This window comes from Gymnoscopelus braueri (genome assembly GCF_963280865.1).
Source record: "Gymnoscopelus braueri genome assembly, chromosome: 9".
Lineage (NCBI taxonomy): Eukaryota > Metazoa > Chordata > Actinopteri > Myctophiformes > Myctophidae > Gymnoscopelus > Gymnoscopelus braueri.
Window position 1 is genome coordinate 30411071 of NC_137610.1, and position 25000 is coordinate 30436070.

At 41.2% G+C, this 25000-nt stretch overlaps 1 protein-coding gene across 1 annotated transcript; it reads left to right on the forward strand.

Moving 5' to 3' along the window:
• Positions 1–316: 316 nt before the first annotated feature.
• Positions 317–19488, forward strand: hsf4 (heat shock transcription factor 4). Its single transcript, XM_080437869.1, has 13 exons — positions 317–865; positions 3506–3614; positions 4164–4291; positions 5681–5805; positions 10800–10875; positions 11412–11479; positions 13080–13179; positions 14163–14290; positions 15818–16039; positions 17538–17652; positions 17925–17990; positions 18480–18565; positions 18845–19488. The coding sequence occupies exons 1-12, from the start codon at positions 740–742 to the stop codon at positions 18537–18539; spliced, it is 1323 nt and encodes a 440-aa protein (XP_080293995.1). The 5' UTR covers positions 317–739; the 3' UTR covers positions 18540–18565; positions 18845–19488.
• Positions 19489–25000: the final 5512 nt, after the last annotated feature.

Genomic DNA, 25000 nt, shown 5'->3' on the forward strand with positions numbered 1-25000 from the left:
TTTGATCAGTTAGTGGTTGCTCAGTAGTTGATATCCAACTGGGGCTGAACTTTGCAACAACTTGGTGTTTTATAATAATCATCTGAATACAATCTTTTTCTACTCTCTGTGTGTGCTATTAGTTGTCTTGGTTGGACAGTAGGCAATTTTCTCAGCTTTTGTGTGGCCGCTGTATTGTTTGAATGGGCTGTCCCTTTGTTGTTAGTGGGGGCCAGGGGGTGGGCCTGAATGGAACGTGTGTGTGTGTGTGTGTGTGTGTGTGTGTGTGTGTGTGTGTGTGTGTGTGTGTGTGTGTGTGTGTGTGTGTGTGTGATGATACTGTAGTTTGTGCTGACGCTTGCCTACTGTGATGACAGCCAGTTGGGTGAGCAGTATGTGTGTGTCAGAGGGCATGGAGACAGAAATTAGTTACATAGAGTAGTAAGGAAGCGAGGAGGAAGGAGGAACGAAAAGAAGAGAAGCCAAAAGAGTGTCAGCTGCGAGGAAAAGTAATAAAGAAAACATAAAGACGTGGGAGTAAATTGTGTTAAAATTAAGAAACGAGAAAGCAGTGCAGAGAGCAATTCTAACAGAAGAGGACAAACAGAAATACTTATTAACAATGGAATGTCTCAAAATGGTCTAGCCTGGGATTGTACATACGCAAATACAAACATTAACACACAAACACACACACACAATCCACCTCACACACACGTTTGGTTTCCTGTTGCGGCCTTGGGGGTCGAACCGTGGCATCATGCAAGAGTCTCCAGGTGCGATGGGCGTAGATGGCGGCTATGCCAGCAATGTGCCAGCATTTCTCACCAAGCTGTGGACCTTGGTCGAGGATCCAGATACCAACCACCTCATCTGCTGGAGTGCTGTGAGTTTCATTTTTTTCTTCTTGCCTCAATGCCTGACAGTACACTGTAATTCAAGGAGATATCTCTGTTAATCTGCTTAGAATTAAACATATGGGTTATCCCTCACACGGCCTAGAATTGTGTTGCCAGGTTAAACATTAAGCTTCAGGGACAATTTACACTCGGTTATTTTGAATAATAGGCTACCAGAAAGTAATGTGTATCTGTTGAATTGAATTACTTGTCAGTCACATCCCGCACTGGTCATCTGCCTACACAGTAACATCTTCACGTGTTCTTTTAACTAGTGTTGAGAGTGTATAAATTGAAAATGTGTACACTCTATGTGTTAGTTTTTACTGTGTAGACTAGAGGCTGAAAACACTGTTCACTAAAATGCATTCCTCAGTCTAAAATGTTAATGTCATCTAAAAAATTCACATTTTTGTCTGCCACATTGCTTCGAATGAAGTGTAGTAAACTAACTTTAAGATGACACCTAGCTCGGCTAGGTGTCTGGCATAATTAACATCGTCATAGGATTGACTAAGAATGCCATTTTAGGACTAGACCTGAGGCAAATATCTGATTTTGAAACGTATAAAACAGAGATATTCAAAGTAAAGGACAAAAACTTTAGAAGTAAAAGTATATGTGATTTTATGAGAGGCAACTATAAGATCACTCCATTCTGTATGAACATCAATATGGCTGGTAAGGTTATGCTGCAGACATCGCTGTTCAACTTGTTGATACATTGCTTGTCTATTCTGCTCTAAGCAATAAAAGAATACTGCAGCTGTAGGAATTTCAAAAGGTTTTGGTTTATTTCAAGGTTCTTCTATTGACCTACGATTTATCTCACCAGTCACCACTAGTCAAAACAGGCTAGCTGAGCATTTAACTGTTGATTTGAGTGTATTAAATGATGTATTGTTAAAGCAAGCATAAGTTTAATCGATATAACTGCACATAATTGAGAACTAAATGTCCTTATAACTGTATTGCTCACTTGAATGTATACTTGGCATGCCAAATATGAAAATGATACTGAACATACTTTTGAACAGCATTAATGTGAAAATAATGTGTAGTGAAAATGTAATTAATTAATGTTGCCTTGGACTTGGAGGGGTAGCAGATTGACATTATAGTAATTAAACGTCATTTTCTGTGCTTTCATGGCACATGACTTTTCACATTTTCTCGCAGATTATGATGATGAATGTTTTCATCATCTCATTCATTTCCATGCAAAGTAGGCCTACAGATGATCTCAAATAAACTCCTTTAATAGCAGATCATTGTCATGTATGAGCTTTATATACCGTATTCGTTTTGCCACTGCTAGAGAAACACTCAAAATGAAGGAAAATCAACAACATAAGGTGAATGCAAGGTAAGGCAAGGCAAGTTTATTTGTATAGCACAAGGCAATTCAATGTGCTTTACATAAAACATTTAAGGTTGGGTAAGTGGTATGTTTTGGTTAAAAGTTAAAGCTCTATATTCTGATTGTAATCATTGCTATAGAGTGTTTGTTTAGTAACAGGGGTCTCCCCATCTCTCCAGCTCTTTAATAAACAGAAAATACATCTTCAGGTGGGTGGCCAATTTTCAGCCAATCAGGAGAGAGTACCCATTTATCAGCTTTAATGTTATAGTGTTGTTCCAGTTCCAATTTTGTCTGCTAATGAATGTGGAGAGAGAATGTGTAATCACTTCTCTCCTGATTGGATCAAATTGGTATCCTGACCGGAAATTTATTTTCTGTTAAATAAAGAGCTGGAGAGACATGGAGACTCCTGTTACTATCAGAAGATAGAGCTTGTTGACACTTATCGTAACAAAAAAATATCTCTTACCCTACCTTTAAGCAAAGGAAACGCACAATAACAGGAAATTAGAATACTTTTTTCTTCTTTTTTAAATCTCTTTTGCAAGGGAGTTCTGGCCAAAACAGCAGCACACACAGTTTCACTGAAAAATAACACAAACGGCAAAATAACATGCAGATAAAGTATGTCGGCATAGCTCGTCTTAAAGCTTAATTTTTTTTTTTTTTTTTGTATAATTTTTTTAAGGAAAACAGAAACAGGTGAGATCACCAATGCACATAAGAGGCCATATACAGGGAAAAAGCTTAACCTTTTGAATACAACTTTTTTTTATCAATCTATATGGTAGAATATGTTAATACAATATAACTAACACAGCTGTGGTGGTTGTAGGTGGTCTACTTGCTCTTCTATTGAGACATTTAGAATTCGTGGACAGGTGTTAGTACCACTGGTTGACAAGTGGTATTGCATGAAGCTCAAAACGATATATCCTCCGCCCAAATTAATGGGCTGTCTGTTCCGTAGGAATGTTGGTGCTCACTCAGGGGGGGGCGTGAAAGTTACGGCTTGCAGCTTTAAAACTGATTCATACTTACTTGCATGCCAGTGTTGTGCACCAAAAATAGGAGATCCACAAGCTCACAACATGTTGTGATGGGATGCACTGTGAGCTTGTAGATATGTAGATGAACACTTTAAACATTGAAGTTGCATGTAAGAATATCGTGTCCTCTCTTCTACCTAAGGTAGGCTACTGCTAGGTGCATTTCCAATTACAATGAAGGTTTCTATTTCTGTTGTTGTTGTTTTTTTCTTCAGACTGGGACTAGTTTCCATGTTTTTGACCAAGGACGCTTCGCCAAGGAAGTTCTACCCAAATACTTCAAACACAATAATATGGCTAGCTTTGTTCGACAGCTCAACATGTGTGAGTAGATCTCCTCTCCTCTCCTCTCCTCTCCTCTCCTCTCCTCTCCTCTCCTCTCCCTTAAGATTTCACACCCCTCAAATAGCAGTGTTAAACGTCAGACTAGTTTACTGCGTGTCATAAATAGCCTGTGTTTTACATGAAGAACTGTGGAAAAAGCCAGCTGCTCTTGAGTATGCAAAAGCAAATGGCAAAAATAAATTGATGCAAGGCTTGAATCAGTATTCATGAATGCAAATTTATGTGATATAAAACTCTTATTCGACTGTAACGAATGTGCTATTAAAGTAAGTCTTAATTTTTTACTGGGTGTCATTAGCCATCAGATTGTTTGACTTAAAGTAGCGTATGTGTGCACGTCCTAAAGGATAGTAATACAAGCATGCCTGCGTGTTTGTGTGTGTGTGTGTGTGTGTGTGTGTGTGTGTGTGTGTGTGTGTGTGTGTGTATGTGTGTGTGTGTGTGTGTGTGTGTGTGTGTGTGTGTGTGTGTGTGTGTGCGCGCGTGCGTACGTGCGTGTGTGTGTGTATGTGCGTGTGTGTGTGTCAGATGGTTTCCGTAAGGTGGTGAACATTGAACAGAGTGGTCTGGTGAAGCCAGAGAGGGACGACACTGAGTTCCAACACCTTTACTTCTTACAAGGACATGAACACCTCCTGGAGCACATCAAAAGAAAGGTATGGACAGACACACTCACACACGCGCACGCACACACATTACTACACTAGTGAGGACATCAACGCTTTAGGACGGCATTGAAAATAGCAGAAAATATTAGAAAATAGCTGAAGAATCCAAAACACAAAATATACTTGTGTAGTTTGTTTTGTCAAAGATATGTTGTTGTTGCATTTTAATTGGTTTGAAAAGTCTTGCCAAAAATAATCCCTGGAGATTTACGAGCAAAATTAAAATTTTTAACCGTGCAATGATGTTTAGCCAACCGTGACTCAATTATTCTGATAAATATGCTAATGTTATAATAACTTAGACAAAATATAAACAAACACATTTGTTACAGGCAACATGGTCTATATACTGTACAATATGTGGCCAAAGTTGTGAATATACAAATAAATGTATTGACCTTCGACCTGGCATCCCTATTTTGGGCATGCCATGTTGTCCTAAACAAATTTAAAAAAATCCAAAATAGCACATATTTCAAGCTCATAAAGCATCACAATGCGATGTGTTATGAGCTAGTAGATCGGCTATTTTGGTGAATATATATATATATATAGTATATAGGGCTTAAGTGGTTAAGATTTGGTGTGAAGGAAAGGCCACAATGACCAGATGCTGTGTCTGTCTGTGCATGTGCGAATGGGTGTAGGCCATGTGTCAACATACTCTCACTCTTACGTACTATAGTGATGGCTTGAGGCAACATCTGATCTGACCATCCGTCAACATTAGTTGTGACGGGACAGTGACGGGAGCCCCGTCATTTCATTTTACAACAATCCTGGTATGTTATCCCGTCCACAATGGAATGCGGAAGTGCCGTTCTCAAACCTTAGCCAACAACTTAAGAGATTGATGACTCTGCTAAAAAACAACTTAAAACAAAGCAGGTTTGCCACTGCCGTCTGAAATGACCTTGAGCCACGAAGTCCGATTCAGCCGACTCGAGTTGCGTACCGATAGGGACAGAATCGTAAATGATCTCGTCCTCATCAACATGCGACGTTGCAGGCGTCCCCTCATGTCAAACGTTGACCGATGGTCAAATCCAACCCATTAAGTCTTCACCTGTTTGACAGCACAGGTGTGAGAATACTTTGTGTAAGCCTAATTGTGTCCACTACTGTCTCATATGACAATTTATGGGTCCTTGTTTGCTCACTGCATGCTCATGCCCTTGTGTTTTCAACTTGCTTCACTCCATTTAAAACTGTGTTGTGTGTAAATATCTAACAAGTTAGTGTATGAAACACAACCCTATGGGAAGCTGCTCAGAGTGGGAACAGAATCAGTTGCACCACTACGGCACACCAAAAAAAATCCTACCTGCATGTATTATGTTTATCACAAAACCATTTCCTCTGTATTTGTGTATCCAGGTGTCCATAGTGAAAAGTGAGGAGAGTAAAGTGCGTCAGGAGGACCTGAGTAAACTTCTGTATGAAGTTCAGCTCCTCAGAACACAACAGGACAACATGGAGTGTCAGATGCAGGACATGAAACAGTGAGTCACTTTAAGCCGGAAGTTACAGATTATGTTTTCACCCATGTCAGTGTGTTTGTGTGTGAGTATGTGGGGGATTCCAGAGCTAATCGTATAAACCGCTGGACCGATCTGCGTCAAAGGTTTTGCATATTCTGCCAGTAGGCCAAGGAAGACACTCGATCCCAAGTCATATGTTTCTCTATGTTTTGGCCTATAACTCTTGAACCATAGTTTGTACAATCCAAGTTACAAGGGGGATTTCTTTCTGGATTCCTTGGATCATGACTCAATTCTCCATATAGGCGCCGGCCATTTTCACCATTTTACGCCACTTTGCATTTTCTTGAAAACACACTTTTTACTCCAACAGATTTTCTCCAAAACTCACACTAATCACTACACATTATCTCTGGAGTCATGTGATAAACATTTTCCCCTTTCAACATTTTCATATTCCATACCGATTGGCTACAATGTGCTTCCAAAGGTTGCGGTAGGGGCCTATTTTACAAATAAATGCAAAAAATAATGAATGCAGATCCACCCCAAATTCTAATCACACATTGAGGGAGTCCCACGCAGTACCCAAATCTATTTCACTTAGACCCATAGGGATCTCAAAGGCTGTAAATATCACTGTTGCAGAAACATGCTTTTTTCACCAAATGACCTAGATAGGAGACATATGACAATGAGCCTCGAACAGGTATTGAATATTCCATTCTGTTTGCTTGCAGAATTAGTGGGAGGGGCCTATATCTTGCAAAAAACACCACATATGACCGCAACATCCGATCAACCCCAAATTGGAAATGCATGTTGAGGGGCGCAAAACCTCCAAAAGTGCTTTCACTATAGGGCACCTTAAACCGCACTGGGTAGTGGGTAGGCCACCCAACCTGGCAGACATGCACTCTGTGTAGCACCCATTTCTAGTTTAAATCTGTGTTAATTTAACTCAGACTTAAATTGACACAAAATACTTTTTTCAACTTTATTTTGCACAAAGATAAAGGGTAAAAATTGATGATCCCACCCAGGCATTCATCATTGTCTGAGCTTATCCAAATGAGGACAGGCAAATCAGCTCGACCCGCTTTGTTATGATGCTGCCTGTGTGAGGTTGAATAATACCATTGGCAGTTGATCATTTGTTTAGCACATACCCAAGGCCTTATTTATTCAAAAGGATGAACAAATAGGACTCGATCAACACTACAACACACATAGAATAGAATATAGATTACTTCTCAATGAACAAAATGTTATAGTCCTGGTGCAATTCCCTGACAGTGTGGGGAGTGAGTTGGCTTAGAACCAGAAGGTGTGTTGCTGGTGTGCCTCACCTTCGTTGGTATACGCTACAGCCATTCCGTGAACTGCTGAAGGTCGCTGTTTTCCTCTCTGCGTTTTGGTTCCTTTGCACCCAGATAAAGGCCACTGTCCCCTCAGCTGTGAATTCTAGCGAACAGCAGCCTATAGTTTTTCCATGTTTGACATGATAAATTGCTTAAGCAGGGAGATCGGAACAGTGCCAGTTCAGCATGGGTAATTTAGCTGCACAGATAGGTCAGCTGCCATATAACCCCAAGGAAAGTTTATCACCCATGCATTATTTTTATCTCTCCCCTCACCCATGGTAAATAAAGGCTGGGCGTGTGATAAATTAACCAGAGACCGAAGAAGATGCTAACAAGAAACCATGGCTCAACAGATCAATCCGTGTTGCTCTGGAAGTGTGCATTTCATTTGTCTGGAGATATGAGGGAATATAAAGCGGAGAGCAAAATGCTTGTCGAGTAAGGACAAAGTGGAAACTCAATTCCAACAGAATGACAATGCATGTGGCAAGGATTAAGAGAAATCATGGATTAGATAATATGAGTTCCTTCTGTGCAAGTTTCGAGACAATGCTAGCCTGGCAGTCAGAGCATGTATGTGAGGAAAGTGTTGAAACAGGAAAGCAGCCGCCTAGATGGTATCTCTGGGAGAGTTGTCAAGACCTGTGCTGATCTCCTACTGTAGCTCCAGTGTTCACCACCACTATATATATTTTTTTTCTTTTGGGTTTTTTTCTGCCTTTATTGGATCGTACAATGAGGGGTGACAGGAAACGGGTAGAGAGAGACAGGGAGTGACCCGCGACTCACTGTCAGGCTGCATTAGAGCTATATGTGGTATGCAGCCTTAACCACTAGGCCATCGGCGCCCCTTCACCACTATATTCAACCCCTCATACCCAAGGATGACTATTCAGCCGGCCTGAATGACAACCACCCAGTAGCACTGGCTGGCTGTTAAACTGGCTATCCTGGGACTGAACTCCTCTGTGTGTGTGCCTGGGTCCTGCCAGACCCCAATCAGTCAAGGTAGCAGTCACATCTCAACCACCCTCACCCTCAACACCGGACTGGAGCCCAGGGCTGTGTGCCAAGTCTCTTCTGTATTCACTGTACACATAATGACTGTGCGGCCAGGAATAGTTCCACCACCATCATCAAGTTTCCTGATGACATACAATGGTGGTGGGCCCAATCACAAAACGCGATGATCACGACTTTTGTGCGCTACGGCAGAGGACCTACACCCTCCTTATGATCACTGGGACACCAGTGGAGAGGGTGAGAAGTTTCAAGTATCTCGGTGTGCCCATCACTGAGAATTTATCGTGGACAATATGCAGTACATGGATACTGTGGCAAGGAAGGCCAATGTCTCACAGACAGTCCTGAAATCCTTCTACACCATCTGGTATGGGAATAACTACTCCCAGGACCAGCGAGCCCTGCAGGGAGTGGGGCGCTTGGACTTCCCTCCCCTCTCTACAGGATGCACACACTGGCAGGTGTTTGAGCAGAGCTAAAAGGTTTCTGAAGGACAAGTACCACCCCAACAATGGACTGTTTATGTCGCTGAGGTCAGGCGAGCACCTGCGTTGTCACACGGTCACCACAGAGAGAGTTTTCTTTCTTTTTTTCCCTCAGGCAATCAGAGCCATGAGCAGTGTTCAAACTGGCAGGTCAAACATCTGGCACACATGATTTTGTTCTCTTTCATTTTGGGGACCAAATCCCCTGCACATATTTTACTTTGCATATGGATAAGGCTATAGTATAGTTGTATATAAATTACTATACTGCATATTTCCCACATCACATTCCGTACACTCTCTCTTTATTGCTGCTAATTTTTTTTAATAAAAATTTCACAAAAAAATAATAATAATGATGATATCATCATGATCATCACAATTAACGTTTTATTTGTTGTTGTCCGAGACTGTAGACAGACACCTGTGAACGAGTATCCGTGTATGTGTATGTGTATGTGTATGTGTATGTGTATGTGTATGTGTATGTGTATGTGTATGTGTATGTGTATGTGTATGTGTATGTGTATGTGTATGTGTATGTGTATGTGTATGTGTACTGTATGTGTATGTGTATGTGTATGTGTATGTGTATGTGTATGTGTATGCGTATGCGTATGCGTATGCGTATGCGTATGCGAATGCGTATGAGTATGCGTATGCGTATGTGCGTACACATACACATACACATGAGATTATCTGTACTGTGTGCTTGTGTCTGTCTACACACTATGTAAGGATTAAGCTATTCTGTAATCTGTACACAAGACAAAGCTCCAAATGTCAAACAAGTCTTTTGTTTTGCTTTTGAAATATAGCCTCAAGGAAGGATTATTTTGTGAAATTTTAATTAAACCATAATAGCCTACGTCATTACATATCCTTGGCTCAGTGAGCCGCAATTTCTTTTATCAAATTGAAACCAAAACAAACAAGCATGACTAACAAATATCAATTAACGCAATTATACCAAGGGCTGGGAGGAAATAGAGTTTGAATGAATGGTGCTTGAAATCTCTCATTGGATGCACATTTTAAGGGAGAAAACGGAGAGTGCAGCAACACCTGCCGCTAACACCCCTCGCCCCCATTCCCCAACCACCACTAAGTATGAACCAATTACTCACACCTGACTTTGCCTGTACAGCCCATTGTTGCTACACGTCACCACCGTGTGCCCATTGTGTGGCCTACTGCTTTGTGTCCATATTGTAATTGCATTGTTCATAACGAGTGAAGAGAATGTTCACCTGCTCACCTGACAACTGATGGGCAGGTGTGTGTGTGTGTGTGTGTGTGTGTGTGTGTGTGTGTGTGTGGTTGTGTGTGTGTGTGTGTGTGTGTGTGTGTGTGTGTGTGTGTGTGTGTGTGTGTGTGTGCGCGTGCAGTGGTGGGAAGTACATTTACTCAAGTACTGTACTTAAGTACAATTTTGAGGTACTTTTACTTCTACTCCATTTCATCTCAGAGGCAAATCGTGTACTTTTACTCCACTACAATTATTTACAAAACATACATTAACCATTTCAGCCCTATATACATTTCGCCATTTGAAAATAGCCGATCTACATGCTCACAATGTGTTGTAATGCGACACATTGTGAGCTTGTAGATTTTTATACATTTGAAAACTTGTGAAATGGGACATTCTGCATAATACTTTCAATTTTTGGTACTTTAAGTACATTTTGACACCAATACTTTTGTACTGTTACTGAAGTAAATTTAGAATTCCATACTTTTACTTGTGTGTGCGTGCGTGCGTGCGTGCGTGCGTGCGTGCGTGCGTGCGTGCGTGCGTGCGTGCGTGCGTGCGTGCGTGCGTGTCAAGGTAGCTATTCTGGTAAATCTGCCAAGAACTGTTGGCCACAGGGAAAGAGAAAGCCGATAATGAGCTGTTTAACAGCTTGATACCTCTATACTTAGTTAAACAGAGCTGAGTTGCAACTGTACTTGGTGCACAGTTTTTTCAATCTACACTAAATTTCTCCACCACAAATAGCAGATTTACGCTTGTAGTTTGCAACGTGACACATTGGGGAATGTTCCCCCTGAGAATGGGGATGCTGGGGTTCAAGTGGTTAAATATCATTATTGTAATAATCACCTATTATAACTTCACCTTTTCTCTCCTCCCCTCCAGGCAGAATGAGGTGCTGTGGAGAGAGTTGGTCTCACTAAGACAGAACCACACACAGCAGCAGAAAGTAATGAACAAGGTCTGTGTGTGTGTGCGTGCGCGCGTGCGTGCGTGCGTGCGTACGTGCGTGCGTACGTACGTGCGTGCGTGCGTGCGTGCGTGCGTGCACGTGTGCGTGTGTGTGCGCGCGTGTGCGCGCGTGTGTGCATGCGAATGCGTGTGTGTGCGTGTGTGAGTGCATGTACATTTCAAACGTAACATGTGATGTTATATGTGATTGTAGGTAATCGTGATTGATTGTGATTGTAATCAATGTATAGAAAGTGATTTGATTACATTCCTGTACTAATTACTTATTAGGTTACTTGCATTACTTATATAATATCACGCTTGGAATGTTATCTGCCCAACCCTGTATGTGAATGTACAAATGATAATGGAAAGAAGAGTGCTAGTTAAAGAGTGAGAGTCACTGAGAGAGAGAGAGAGAGAGAGAGAGAGAGAGAGAGAGAGAGAGAGAGAGAGAGAGAGAGAGAGAGAGAGAGAGAGAGAGAGAGAGAGAGAGAGGAAGAGGACTGGTGCTGATTCATGCTGTGCCTCTTCTTTCCTTGCCAGCTGATTCAGTTTCTGTTCAGCCAGATGCAGTCCAACACGCCCAGCTCTGTGGGCCTGAAGAGAAAACTGTGAGCACACACACACACACACACACACACACACACACACACACACACACACACACACACACACACACACACACACACACACACACACACACACACACACACACACACACACTAACAAATCAACAATAGTGAGACAAACAGGGTCAGAGTGGAGCAGAGGGAAGGGCTAACTCAGCTGACACACTGAACAAATGCTGTGAATGGAAATGACTGCTGAGTCAGGTTACATACACACAGAAACACACACACACGCACACACACACCGCAGATTCACAAATGAAGGCACAAATGGGTGCATGACCCCGCTGTTGTCTGTGTGTGAAAAGTGCTGGCTCAGCGTTGTCACTGTGTGTCAGGTGAATCAACCCCAGTGTGAGAAAAGGCAGCCTTGCTCACATACACTGGTTGGATTTGGGTGCTACAATTAAGAAGTTAACTATTTTAGAAAGGAGATGTATGTATTGAAATGATTGAATTAGACACTGATGTACATAATCGTCACTCTGGCATTCGTTGTTGCGGTTCGATCATCATAACCTTTATTTGAAAGGGAATTGGGAGTACAATTGAAGGGCAGGCCCTCATTTTCAATGTAGCCGAGGTAACAATACAGACCACAATACTCAAGGTAGAGTCATCCATATACAACAGTAATTAAAAACACATGAATCAGAACACAGAAAATACTCAAAACTCTAAAACAGCGAAACCCCAAAAAAGATTAAAGCAGTTATAATCTTGAACAAAGGTGTTAGATACAGAGGGCAACGATGAATGTTTATCACATACCCATGCATAGTATACCTTTATTTATTTACAAAGACAACAAGGATATAACATCTGATCAACACATTCATTAACTACTTAAGCCCTATATACTTTGTCACATGACAATTAGCTTGCGTTGATGCGTGAACAAAATGGTACAGTAGTCTAGCTGGGATTTCCCATCGGTAAGGAGAGGGATGCAGGCTGGAAACACACTCGCAGCTGGCCTTGCCATTACACAGACATTCTGTGATCCATCGAAGGTCGCTGTTTTCAGACTCCAGTCTCAGCAATGAATTCTACCAAACCATCCACAGCAACCGTATTTGGTGGCCGCGTTTCATTCATGTTTAAGATGGTGAATTCCTTCCCTATAGGAAGATTATGGCAGCTGTTCAATTAGTGCAAGCTTATCACCTTCCTATCCTTTTATTATCTCAAAAGGGAATATAAAATCTGGGTATGTGTATTATAGAGAATGCAAAACATTTTCTAAACATTTCAATGGCAGTTGTGTTTAAATGTTACTGTTCACCACATGGATTGAGCAATCTTTATGCTCCCCATGTTAACATTATTAAACAAAACATGTTCCAAACGAGATTAGTGTGTTTGAAAATAAAGCATTCCTGTACACCACAGTGACATAACAGGACATGGCATTTATATGTAGTGTCTCAGTGAAGGAAATACCGTCAAAACAATAGATTAACTACCGTACTACTGTATACTGACACCATCCATAGATGGATCATGGATTTTCCAATACTCTACATATATTGATCCTTTTTGTTGATCGATTTATTCTTATTCAATCAATTATATACTACAGGCCCCTGATGTTGGACGATGGCTCTCCCAGCCCTCCAGCCTCCAAGTTCAGCCATAGTCACACCATGGAGCCCCTCCACGAGCCCTTCTACATTCAGTCGGTATGGAAACACAGTATTACACTCAAAATGGAAATTAGCATAGCTAACTATACTTTAGTTTAGTATAGTTTAGAGTACTTTAGAGCAGTGGTTTAAGGACCCCCAAATTGATATGTATTTGGCCACGGACCCCAACTAAAAAGGGTTTGTGCCAGGGACCCCAGAAGAGAAAAAAAAAATAGAATACTTTAGCCTCATTCACCAAAACAGAGTCCCATTATTACCTAGATCTAGTGTGTAGTACTATGTGTCATATTAGGTGACATAAATGTCAACATACTACAGTGTCATACAAAAGTATCAAAAGTAGCAGATCCACAAGCTCGAAACGTGTTTTGAGCTTGTAGATCTGCTACTTTTAAATTTGAATCCTGAAAAGTAACAGTTTTGGACATTCAGGTTTTCACCAAACAGAGACGATATACTACAGTATATACACCAGTATGGGAATTCAAGCAGCAAGATGTTGGTAGGACAACAAAACCTGAACCCAAAGTTCATGGCGTTGGTCACTCTTGGACTGTTATGGTCTGGTTTGTGCATTTACAAGAGATTGTTTTAATCGCGTGGATTTAAGCTGAGTAGAGTTGTAAAGCAAGAAAAGATCAAAGCCAGGAGAACGAGACAAATTATAAACTGACTTTGCACCGGGATTACAGTTGTAGTGTTTCTTGCATCGACACTAGAGGGAGACATTTTGTGTCAGACAATATGGACAAGACTACAATTTTAGGTATGAGCTTGAGCCAAATACAGACAACAATGTTACAACAACATTTATTGTTCCTTTACTGTAGCACTGAGTTTTTCAGATTCAAACGCTCATTTATGTCCTTTGTGCTCTAGAATAGAGACTTGTAAATGTACTATCAGAGCCATATTCAGTCTAGCCTGGTAGGCAACAAGCAGCACATCAAGTCATACAGTACCATGCTACACTCTTCTCCCTTCCAGTCAACTATCTCTCTCTTCTTGTTCCTCAGCCATCCAATGAAACTGCCTCTTGCTCAAGTGGTGGGCTGACTGGGGGACCAATCATTTCAGATGTCACTGACATGTCCCAGCCAAGTATGTCTATCCAGATGCAACCTGAGGATACCAGGCGAGTACAGTATGAGAACTATCACAATATCACTTTATCTCCACCTCAAATGAAGAGACAAAAAGATAATAAAATAAAATCAATAATAAATAGGCTACATATACAATGTAATCGTCCTATAAGTAAAATAGCAAAGAGAAAAAAATGGGAACAGTAAATTCACAACTCATTACTCAACTGAAGAGTTTCATTCATTTAGCTATGAGTATAGCAAATAAAATATAGTAGGTTTTTTGCACACTAGCCTATATATTGTGCCATGCAATTGTCAGTAATAACCCCATGGAGGCATGTACCCAACAATAGTTCTGTTGCACTACTGCAGTGACCACTGCAGGCATTCTTAATTTATTTCTAAAATAGTGTCAAATAGAACAGATATTTATTTTATTACACCAAACCTCTATTTAAGCTGACATACTGTATATTGGTTGTCAAACCCTTTTCTTTGATAATGTGCGCTTTCCAAACTATTCTCGTCATGACCCAAAAACTATTTTGCAGGCTATCATGTGGCAGAATCAGAATTACTGCAACGTTAATTAAATCGGAAGGTGCCGTTGCGGTCGCGCATTGGCAACCGAAAAAAAATAAGATTTTGTCTTACACACATACAGCTCCAACCGACGAGAACTAGCAGCAACACAGGAAAAGGCAACACACACAAGCCCTTGCAGGGGCACACAGAACTGATTTAGCTGTTCATAAACTATATAGTTACAGTATATAGCAGGAATTAAAGGGATACTTCACTTTAGGGCCGGGGAAACATTTAAAAAATATATTAAAAATAAATGAAAAAAGTAATGGAAAATTCATGGCCCCCTCACGCATTAGAGTGTCCTACTAATGTGTGAGGGGGCCTTTATTTTGCCATAACTTCTTTCATTTTTTTTTTATATATATTTTTAATGTTTATTTTATGTGAAAGTGAAGTATCCCTTTAAGTTCAGTATGGGAGTGCCGGGTGGCATAAAATTGTTTTTGTAACTCAGAGTGCGAGAGGATACTAATACATGGATTACAGGTCCATATGGTTCCATTTGTACCCTCTCTGAGTTAAATTAACATTGGTAAATTGGCGCTGGAGAAGGGGTCGCTGACTGTATAAATTGTATCTGTTGTAGCCTATGTGCCAGCAAACAAAATTGGCCCCCGAATCGGCATTTGAGTCAACAAACCGTTCAATTTGTGATGTAACATTACCGAGCGGTAGAGGCTTCTTTTGCATGACATAGAAATTAAAAGCCTTAAGATTGTCTCTGAGACCCTGACAGGCCCTAGGATAGCATCTGAGGCCCGAATACAGCCTCTTAAACTCAAAGACAGTCTCTTAGGCTCTAAAAAAGGTCTCTGAGGACTAAAGAAAGTCTCTTAGACCCTAGCACAGCTTCTGAAGCCTAACGATAGCCTTTGAGGCCCTATAGGCATTCTCTAAGGCCCCAGGAGAGCCTCTTGGGCTCTAGAGGACAGCCTCTGTCTTTCACCAAGGACCAGCCTTTGAGGAACACTGATGAATATGGTTTGCATCCATAGAGATAAGTGCACGATGCTGATCAAGGAGGAGCCAGTGAGTCCAGGAGTAAGAGGTGGAGGGAGAGGAGCAGGAGCAGAGGCCGTAGCACTGACTTCCTCCTGCGATGTGTGCTCTTCAGAACCCCCTGTCCTCCCGGTGGCAATGGTTCAATCTGTTCTGGAGGGGAGGGGCTCGATGGCTTCCCTGGGGGAGAGGCGGAACAAGAGAGCTGCTCTGGACAGGTAACTAGCTACATATACAGTAGTACAACTAACACATGTGTATGGGTGCATTCACACTGTCACACACACACACACACACACACACACACACACACACACACACACACACACACACACACACACACACGCATGGCGTCTGTGGACATACAGCATGTCCAAGTGTTTGTTCATGCACATTGTTCATGTTTTGTTGTACCGTTCCTTTTTGACTGAAGTTGTGCTTGCATTCTTTCTAGTTTGTATAGCACTAGAAGTTCTGCCCGCTACGCGGGCAGAATTCTAGTACCCCCCCCCCTAACCCCCCCCCCCCCCAACCCCCCCAAAGAAAATTTTGTTTGGGGGTACAAAAGCATGGGATAAAAAAAAAAAAAAATACCCAGAGGGTTGGGCCCCCCCCTTAGGGGTCCCTGGAGACCCTGGGGTCTCCAGGCCGTGACCTACAGACACGGCGAAGGAAAACTGTAAAGCCACAGCCACACATGCAAGATGTTGCACATGAACTCTGCAGCCGCACTGAGGCACTCCAACACAAACACTCTGACATTAAGCTGCACACAACAAACATCAGCAGCACACACAACATTCACCACAATGACAAACAAATTACGTCCGCGCAAAAATAAGCGAGGGCTCGCGTATTTTGGGGGTCAAAAATCGTGGGATAAAAATTTCCCCCAAAAAAGTTTTTACATTTTTTAAAATAATTTTACTTATTTTAGTCTTGGGGACCCCCACGAAACATCGCAGACCCCCGTGACACATCGCGGACCCCATCGGCTGTTTTTAGTTTTTCATGAAGAAATGTCCCCCCAAAAAGTGTTTATTTTTATTTTTAAATAGGCTCTGTCATGATGAATTGACCACACATATGAAGTGAAACAACTACATTCTATCCAAACGATATGTTATAAGTGAATTCCGTGCCTCATAGAAGAAGTTTGAGAGCGTTTAATAAGCTAAAATAAGAGGTGAAGGCACTCGCACCCTGACCATAGACCCTGACTCGCACAACCAACAATGGCTGCCGTTCGTATTTTTTCAGGCTGCGAACTCGCCACCTGATTGGCCAACTTTTGCTGTCAATCACAGAACGATGAGCGACGTTGCCATGTCCAGGTTTTGTAAGCGTGAAGTGGGTGTAAATTGGTTAGAGAAAGTGCGTCCACGCATGCGCAGTGCGCAGCTTTGTGTTTTTTCATGAAGCTGGTTGCTTGTTGCTCGCGCACGATCTGGCAACAGCGGTGCATACGCATGCGCAGTGGCGAGTTTTGACAAACACTGAACAAACAGCGACACAATCCGATTGTAAGGTAGATGAGCCTACGCACTCTTACTTGTGTCTGTGGCACTGTGCATCTGCATGTGTGTGTGTGTGTGTGTGTGTGTGTGTGTGTGTGTGTGTGTGTGTGTGTGTGTGTGTGTGTGTGTGTGTGTGTGTGTGTGTGTGTGTGTGTGTGTGTGTGTGTGTGTGTGTGTGTGTGTGTGTGTGTGTGTGTAGGACGGAGGTTTGTGATCCAGCGGAGAATGTAGACATGAGCCTAGAGGACCTGCAGCAGCTCCTGCTGAGGAGCCATCAACAGACCACTGTGGAACCTGGAGCTGCTGCTATGGATGTCAGTATACACACTATGCGCACATGCACACACGCACACGCACACAAACACACACACACACACACACACACACACACACACACACACACACACACACACACACACACACACACACACACACACACACACACACACACACACACACACACACACACACACACACACACACACACACACACACACACACACACACACACACACTGATTTTTTAATCTGTTTCTCTGTTTCTCTGTTTCTCTGTTTCTCTGTTTTTTCTCTTTCTCTCTTTCTAGCCCTTCAATTTAAACCTGCCTTTGACTGAGTGGAACTTTACAGAGATGGAGTCCAACCTTAAATCAGTGAGTCCTAATGCATAATTTATGCTCCAGCATATGATTGAGTGGATTGAACCGACCAACTTTGCCATCCTTAGAGTCTGTGCAGCAGCAGCAGCCCCTAGAGTCTGTGCTGCTCCTTACGCCCAAATGAAAATGAGTGTAAAAAGGGTGGCGCTAGAGGAAAGGTCATGATGGGGTCACTAAATTTAGTTGGGTTCATCCTCCAAAGAGCATTAAGATACACAGCAATTGTCATGGTAATCCAGGCAGTAGTTTTGGAGACATGTTTGGGAACAATGTGTTGGATGGACAAACCTTCTAACATACATCGACTTACTTACTCCACTTGAGGGTCTTCTGAAGAACAACAGAAGTAACTGTAGGAATTCACTAGAGTATACTGATATCAGCAGACTGGTCAGCAGGTTTCTAAGTTTACATTTAGCAGAGTAAATTAGTAAATGTTATCCTCTGAAGTACAGCAACCGAAGGATATTTGTCCCTCTATAGTACATGTTCCAGAACCAGGACGCAGAGGCCTACCCAACTACTGGTTGTGAAGAGCAATAATTGACCAATCTCATGCCTTGATGCTGGTAAGTAAACCATATGATTTCAGATTAGGTATTGGCGTGGCAGTACTGTAGCTGAAGAAGTGGACATAGTCGGACTCTGTAACAGTAACTTGGCTGAATAATCATAACAATATGGACACTACTCTGGGTTTACCACATCTACATCTTGTGGTCGTGAGGAATTCTGTGCTCCCAATCGACATGTTCTTCTTGTACTGAGCCCTGCCTGTTTCTGTGTATCTACAGGTGGATACATGCCCAGAGAATGACCATCATACTTCCTTGTCTTCTTATCCTCAGGCTACATAAGATACCACTGCCCTTCAGACTCAATAGTGTTGATTCCACGATTCTGGCACATTGTGCAATACCTAGATGAGACAGCAATTCAAAGCCAATCAAATCTTCTTATTTTGGAAATTGACCTCAACATCTCAAGTCCTGTATTTCTTGGTCACTGACAGTGTGGACCAATCATCAAATAGCTCTATGGGCGTGGCCACCATCTGTATGAGGACAGAAGGATGAACAGATTGGGCCAGACTCTGCTTTGGAAACGTCTTCCTGGCTCTTATGTTTTGGAGAAGCTTTGGAATTAATATGTCTTCCATCACTGACGTTGAGCGTTTCAGTGATGAGACAACCTGATGGGCCAATCGGCTGGATACCTCGACCAATGGGAAGGCCTTCTTCCCAGTGATGGGAAGAACTTCATACCCAGGGCCAACCGGAGTGACCTGTGATACTTAGAAGCAGACCAATCATCCAATCTGATGACTGCACTTACCAAAAGTGGGGTTTGTGATATGAAAAGCACTATAATTACCAGATTCCATTAGTCTTGACCATTACGCCGGCTGGAGACTGCAAAAGCTGCATGTTAGGCCCCTGGCTCCAGTTTGTAAGCACTTTAGTCTTTGTGTGAGCGAGCTTTTGCTTGTAGAGCTGACTTTTTCTTCCTATAAATAACCTGGTGTTCTTGTATATATGAATATACATATATATATATTTATTATATATATATATTTAAATATACAGGTATTATATATATACAGGTATATATAAAATACATACATACAGTAAAGTATTAGATAAGTATAAGAACATGTTACGTGCCCAATTTTGAGTCTGTTTAAAGACAGACCATGGGCATCTCAAATACTACCACGCCAGCCTCTAGTGTTACAAAAATGGATGCCCTTGACAAAAAAAGGAAAAACTAAAAATAGAAAAAAAGGGTGTTCTTTTGTAAGGAGCTAAAATATGGATTCAAGACACAGCAAAATCCACTGAGATGCCTTTTGTTCTTGGCTTACCATGGTAAAGATAGTGGTTAAAATAGCACCAATTCTCAAATGTATCTTTGCACAGGTTTTCCATATAGACATAGTGTTACTTCTCTTCTGTCCATTTTAATGTGAGGGGTCAAGTAAATAAGAATATGGATTTCTCATTTGACAAAAACATGAGGACACCATACATTTGCTTTTTTGCACAATTTGTATCACTAATTTCCTTATTTATGGCAACAGACAATACTGTATATTTTCTCTTTGCAAGTGACCTGCATTTTATCACTGCATTGCCAAAGTGAAATTGCATGTACTGTATGCTGTTGTCTATGAGAGCCACTGGTCTGTATAGTCAGGGTTGTTTAACCTTTTCAGTAAAATTTGTTCCCACGGTCATTTAACATGTTACTACTCTTGTCAGGTGGGGGCCCCAACAAAAATAATAACAGGGTGTACAGTACCGTATGTGTATAAAGATTGTGAGCTGGCTGTCTGACTCATATGCATAAAGCTCTGCCAATGAGTCAGGTGATGTGTGGTGGGAGCCATTTGTATTCAGACTCCATACAGGCCCTGCAGATACTGTACTTAACTCACTTATTTTAGGTGCTGCGTCCAAAATATTGATATGAATCATATGCAGCATCTGTCCACTTATAGATACCAAAGACTTGTCCTTGAAAGGTTTGCAGTGAAGAGGGTGTTCAATGCGTATAGTACTGTACATTCCCTTTAAACAGCATGTGCATATGCATTTTGATAAATCATGCTTAATTACAAAATAATAAGTTAAGTATTTGTGTAATTTTAATCATCATGCATCAACTAATTCACATAAAACACAAGTCTTAGTTTAGCACTTGTTTCTTTCTACTGAAACAAATTGTGCTATTTTTTAACCATTTAAAAACCCTATATACTTACTGTAGTTACTTACTGGGGTCCGCCAGGTGTCTATACTTGGTCTGGCCCTTTTTCCCTATAGACCAATCTCTTCAGCGAAAATAGGCAATCTACAAGCTCACAACGCAGTGCGTTGCGATGCGTTGTGAGCTTGCGTTGTGATCGGCTATTTTCGATGAATGTTCACCCGGGAATATGGACGCTATGTGGATAAAATACCACTCGGTCCACTAGACTTACTGCCCCTCCAGATGTGAAGGTCTGAAGACAAACCTGCACACATAAATTCATCGACAGGACTCCTTGCTACTTACTGGAACTAGATATAATTGGATTGATTTATTTTAACAAGAGTCCATCTTCCCAAGTATATAATTATTTAATCTGATACTATTTCTTTTCTGCAACTACAACAGATTACAGCTGCCATCAGATTTCTACAATCCTGCTACAGCTTACACACCTACACAGTAAACTCCTCACTGTTAATTTATCCATTTGTAACTCTGAGAGTGTGTATAAATGTAACCAAATAGACCCATCCATTTGGTTACATTTGTACACTCTCTGAGTTAAATGAACACTGAGGATTTTATTACATTGTGCACCTGTTACACCTTAACTCTGATTACAGGCCCATGGTTCATAGATGAACTTGAACAGTGTTCTGGGGACCTTGTCCCAGTGCTGAAGATACTCTGCCGTGCAATACTATTTGGAAATTGTGAGAACTCACAAAGTTGCAATACGTAAAGATGACCATAGGAATGTATGGGACAGTAACAGTGTGTGGTTGTGTAGATGAGGCCATGGTCAGGTTATAACGCCTGTGCTGCCAAAATGGCAAGGTTATAAGCCTTGTGAAATTTTCTAAATTAATGTACTGCTGATATCTGTACAACTTGTCATCATGCAAGATGACATATTACACATCTAGCATCAACCCACAGGTAAATAGTGTAATGTTTTATCACAAGTTGTGGTCATTATCATAATTATTTTTATTATGATGTATTTAGAGGAAATCCTATTTGGATTTGAAGTCCAGTCAACATGATATTGTATTTTATACACATTACACAAAATATGTGGCACTCTGTATGATGAATTTCCTTTAATTGCAAATGCAGCTTGCCACCTACATTTTTATAAAGATTAGCAATTTTACTAGCAGACCTTCCTCTGTGTGTATGCTTGACAGACAAACAAACAAATGGACTGTGGTGTACCACACATGAATTGCACTAAAAAATACTCATTGTATGATATTTGACAGTATCCAGTACATTTTAGACATAGCATTTATTCTTGTTATTCTTTACTTTCATAATATGAGTGTTGAAGGGTTTTTTCCCCCATGGAGTGATACACATAAACACACACACACACGCACGCGCACGCGCACACACACACACACACACACACACACACACACACACACACACACACACACACACACACACACACACTGTTGTGTTCTCAATTTATTGTTGTTTTTATTTTATTTTATTAATTTGCACTGGGAATGATTGGATGTGTGTTCAAATGACATTACGCTTGTCAGGATTGCGGCTTTATAATGGAAGTATTTTTGTGTGTTGAATCCATAGTTCTCTGCTGTAACAACATTTAGCCCTCAAAAGCATCTCAGCATACAGGGACATAACATCAGAACGAATGTCAAAAACACTATTGTTTTATATTTTAAACATCTTGGACAAACTGGACCCCTTTTCAGGTGGCAGGATGATGGATAACACTCAAATGGCGCTGGTGAGCCGAGGGTTTGCAACCACCGTTGTCTATACCAGTGGTTCCCAAACGTTTTAGCTCGAGCCCAAAAGAGAAGTTTGATGTCTTCTCAGGACGCAAACTAGTGAAAATAGCCGATCTACAAGCTCACAACGCGTAGCGATGCCACGTGTTGTGAGCTTGTAGATCTGCTACTCTAACTACTTCTTAAAAGTATTTTTTCCCTCTAATTAATGGATTTTTGTTTTCATAATTATGGAATTGCACTTGTTTTTAACTTATGAAAATGTTTGAATTAATTAAATCTTTTGAAATAATAAGTCCGCGACCCACATATGGGTCCCGACCCAGTGTTTGGGAAACACTGGTCTATACCACAGTAAAAAACATCATTCATCAATACATCAGCAAAACCTACACAATACCTAGATATGCACACATAACCACTTAAGCCCTATACTTTGTTGTTCAACGAATAACGACAATCTTTTACGATTTTCACCTACTGTATAATAACATGCCCAAAATAGGGATGCCAGGTTGACAGTGGATGACACAACCAAAGCCCAAGAATCTGACAGCAAATCTGTCAGTAGAGCAGTTTTAGCACGTCAGTTTCTCTTCTGGTTTGAATGACTGGACAAAGACACTGCTCTTATACTGCTGAGATGCTTTTGGGAAAGTTGCTGAAAATGTGAATTGTTTTTAATGGCTTTTTGCAATGACTACCATGTATTGTTACAGAGAGTCACAATGAAACTGAACATGTATGCCACGGATGTATGAAATGACAATATTAAAGTTGTTAAAATGCAATAAAAGTTAAAGAAATAAGAGACGGTGGTACGCAGTTGGTTTCTGTGCATGTTTATGCAGAGCCCTCAGTTGCTTTCTGTACAAGTGTGTGGGTGCGGAATGAGAATAAGCTGAGTTATTTTTCATCAGCAATTGGTTATTGCAGTTAAAACTATGAGAAATATATCAGAAAAGTTTTGCCCTCCGTATTCATTTTTGCCATCACTCCTCCCTGTAGTAATGTCACAATGCTTCCACAGAAATTATGAAATAAGAAGCAGGCGTAACTGATCCATAGCCTTAACGTACAATATTTGCCCAATACTTTCCAAACATCCTTTACAGCGTACACACACACACGCACACACACACACACACACACACACACACACACACACACACACACACACACACACACACACACACACACACACACACACACACACACACACACACGCGCACACACTGTCATTAAGCATTTTAAGACCTTCTACTAAATTGTTTGGGTTTTGGGGAGCTGTTCAATGTCACATGGTCATGTTTAAAACTCTGTCATTAACAGACTTGGTGAAACTTTCCATATTACCTCTTATTTTAGCATCCCAAAAGGCTGAGGTGCTGTGTTGATTAACACTTTCAACAGCACATTTCCTGACACCTGTGACTTTTGAATAGGAAAACAACACCTCAAGTCATAGCAAGGCTAAATGGGGATATAAGATCCACTTTCAATCCGGCGTCCCTATTTTGGAAATGTCATTATCCACCTGTTTCCTAGGCTGTGTGTCGAAAATGGAAAACACACAGCCTAGGAAACAGGTGAATAGATAAAAACGTTCAAAAATTGTCAAAACCTTTTTCAAAACTGCACGGGGTATATATGAAAATGTTTTGGCTGCAAGAGTTAGCACTTGTATGTGCACACAGACAGGTGCGTGGGCACAAGCGTACACGCACACAACATATACAAACTCAGAAGGAAGTTGGCCTGCCTCAAACATCATTACCTCTCCTCTCAACTTGCCTGTCTCTCTGTAATCTGTTGTAGTTGCAGAAAAGAAATAGTATCAGATTAAATAATTATATACTTGGGAAGATGGACTCTTGTTAAATTAAATCAATCCAATTATATCTAGTTCCAGTAAGTAGCAAGGAGTCCTGTCGATGAATTTATGTGTGCAGGTTGGTCTTCAGACCTTCACATCTGGAGGGGCAGTAAGTCTAGTGGACCGAGTGGTATTTTATCCACATAGCGTCCATATTCCCGGGTGAACATTCATCGAAAATAGCCGATCACAACGCAAGCTCACAACGCATCGCAACGCACTGCTTTGTGAGCTTGTAGATTGCCTATTTTCGCTGAAGAGATTGGTCTATAGGGAAAAAGGCCACAAGCGTACACGCACACAACATATACAAACTCAGAAGGAAGTTGGCCTGCCTCAAACATCATTACCTCTCCTCTCAACTTGCCTGTCTCTTGTTGGATTCTCTCCCTCTGGTCTTTTCCTTGTATTATTGAAACTGCATCTCTATCCTCTCCTATTACTGCTGTGATGCAGGCACTATTCCATTTGTGAGCCCTTACAATTAGATTTCAGTCCTTTTAACCAGCCATCAGCCTGAGAGTGTTAGCCATGAAATCACTGTCTAAGAATGTCTTATAGCAACATTAGACAAGATCCATCCTTACTGGGGTTATTGGCACCATGTT

Coding starts and splice junctions, on each gene's coding strand:
- hsf4 (XM_080437869.1), top strand. CDS start 740: ATGCAAGAGTCTCCAGGTGCGATGGGCGTAGATGGCGGCTATGCCAGC. Junction 866..3,505: donor ACCTCATCTGCTGGAGTGCT/GTGAGTTTCATT, acceptor TTTTTTCTTCAG/ACTGGGACTAGTTTCCATGT. Junction 10,876..11,411: donor AGCAGAAAGTAATGAACAAG/GTCTGTGTGTGT, acceptor TTTCCTTGCCAG/CTGATTCAGTTTCTGTTCAG.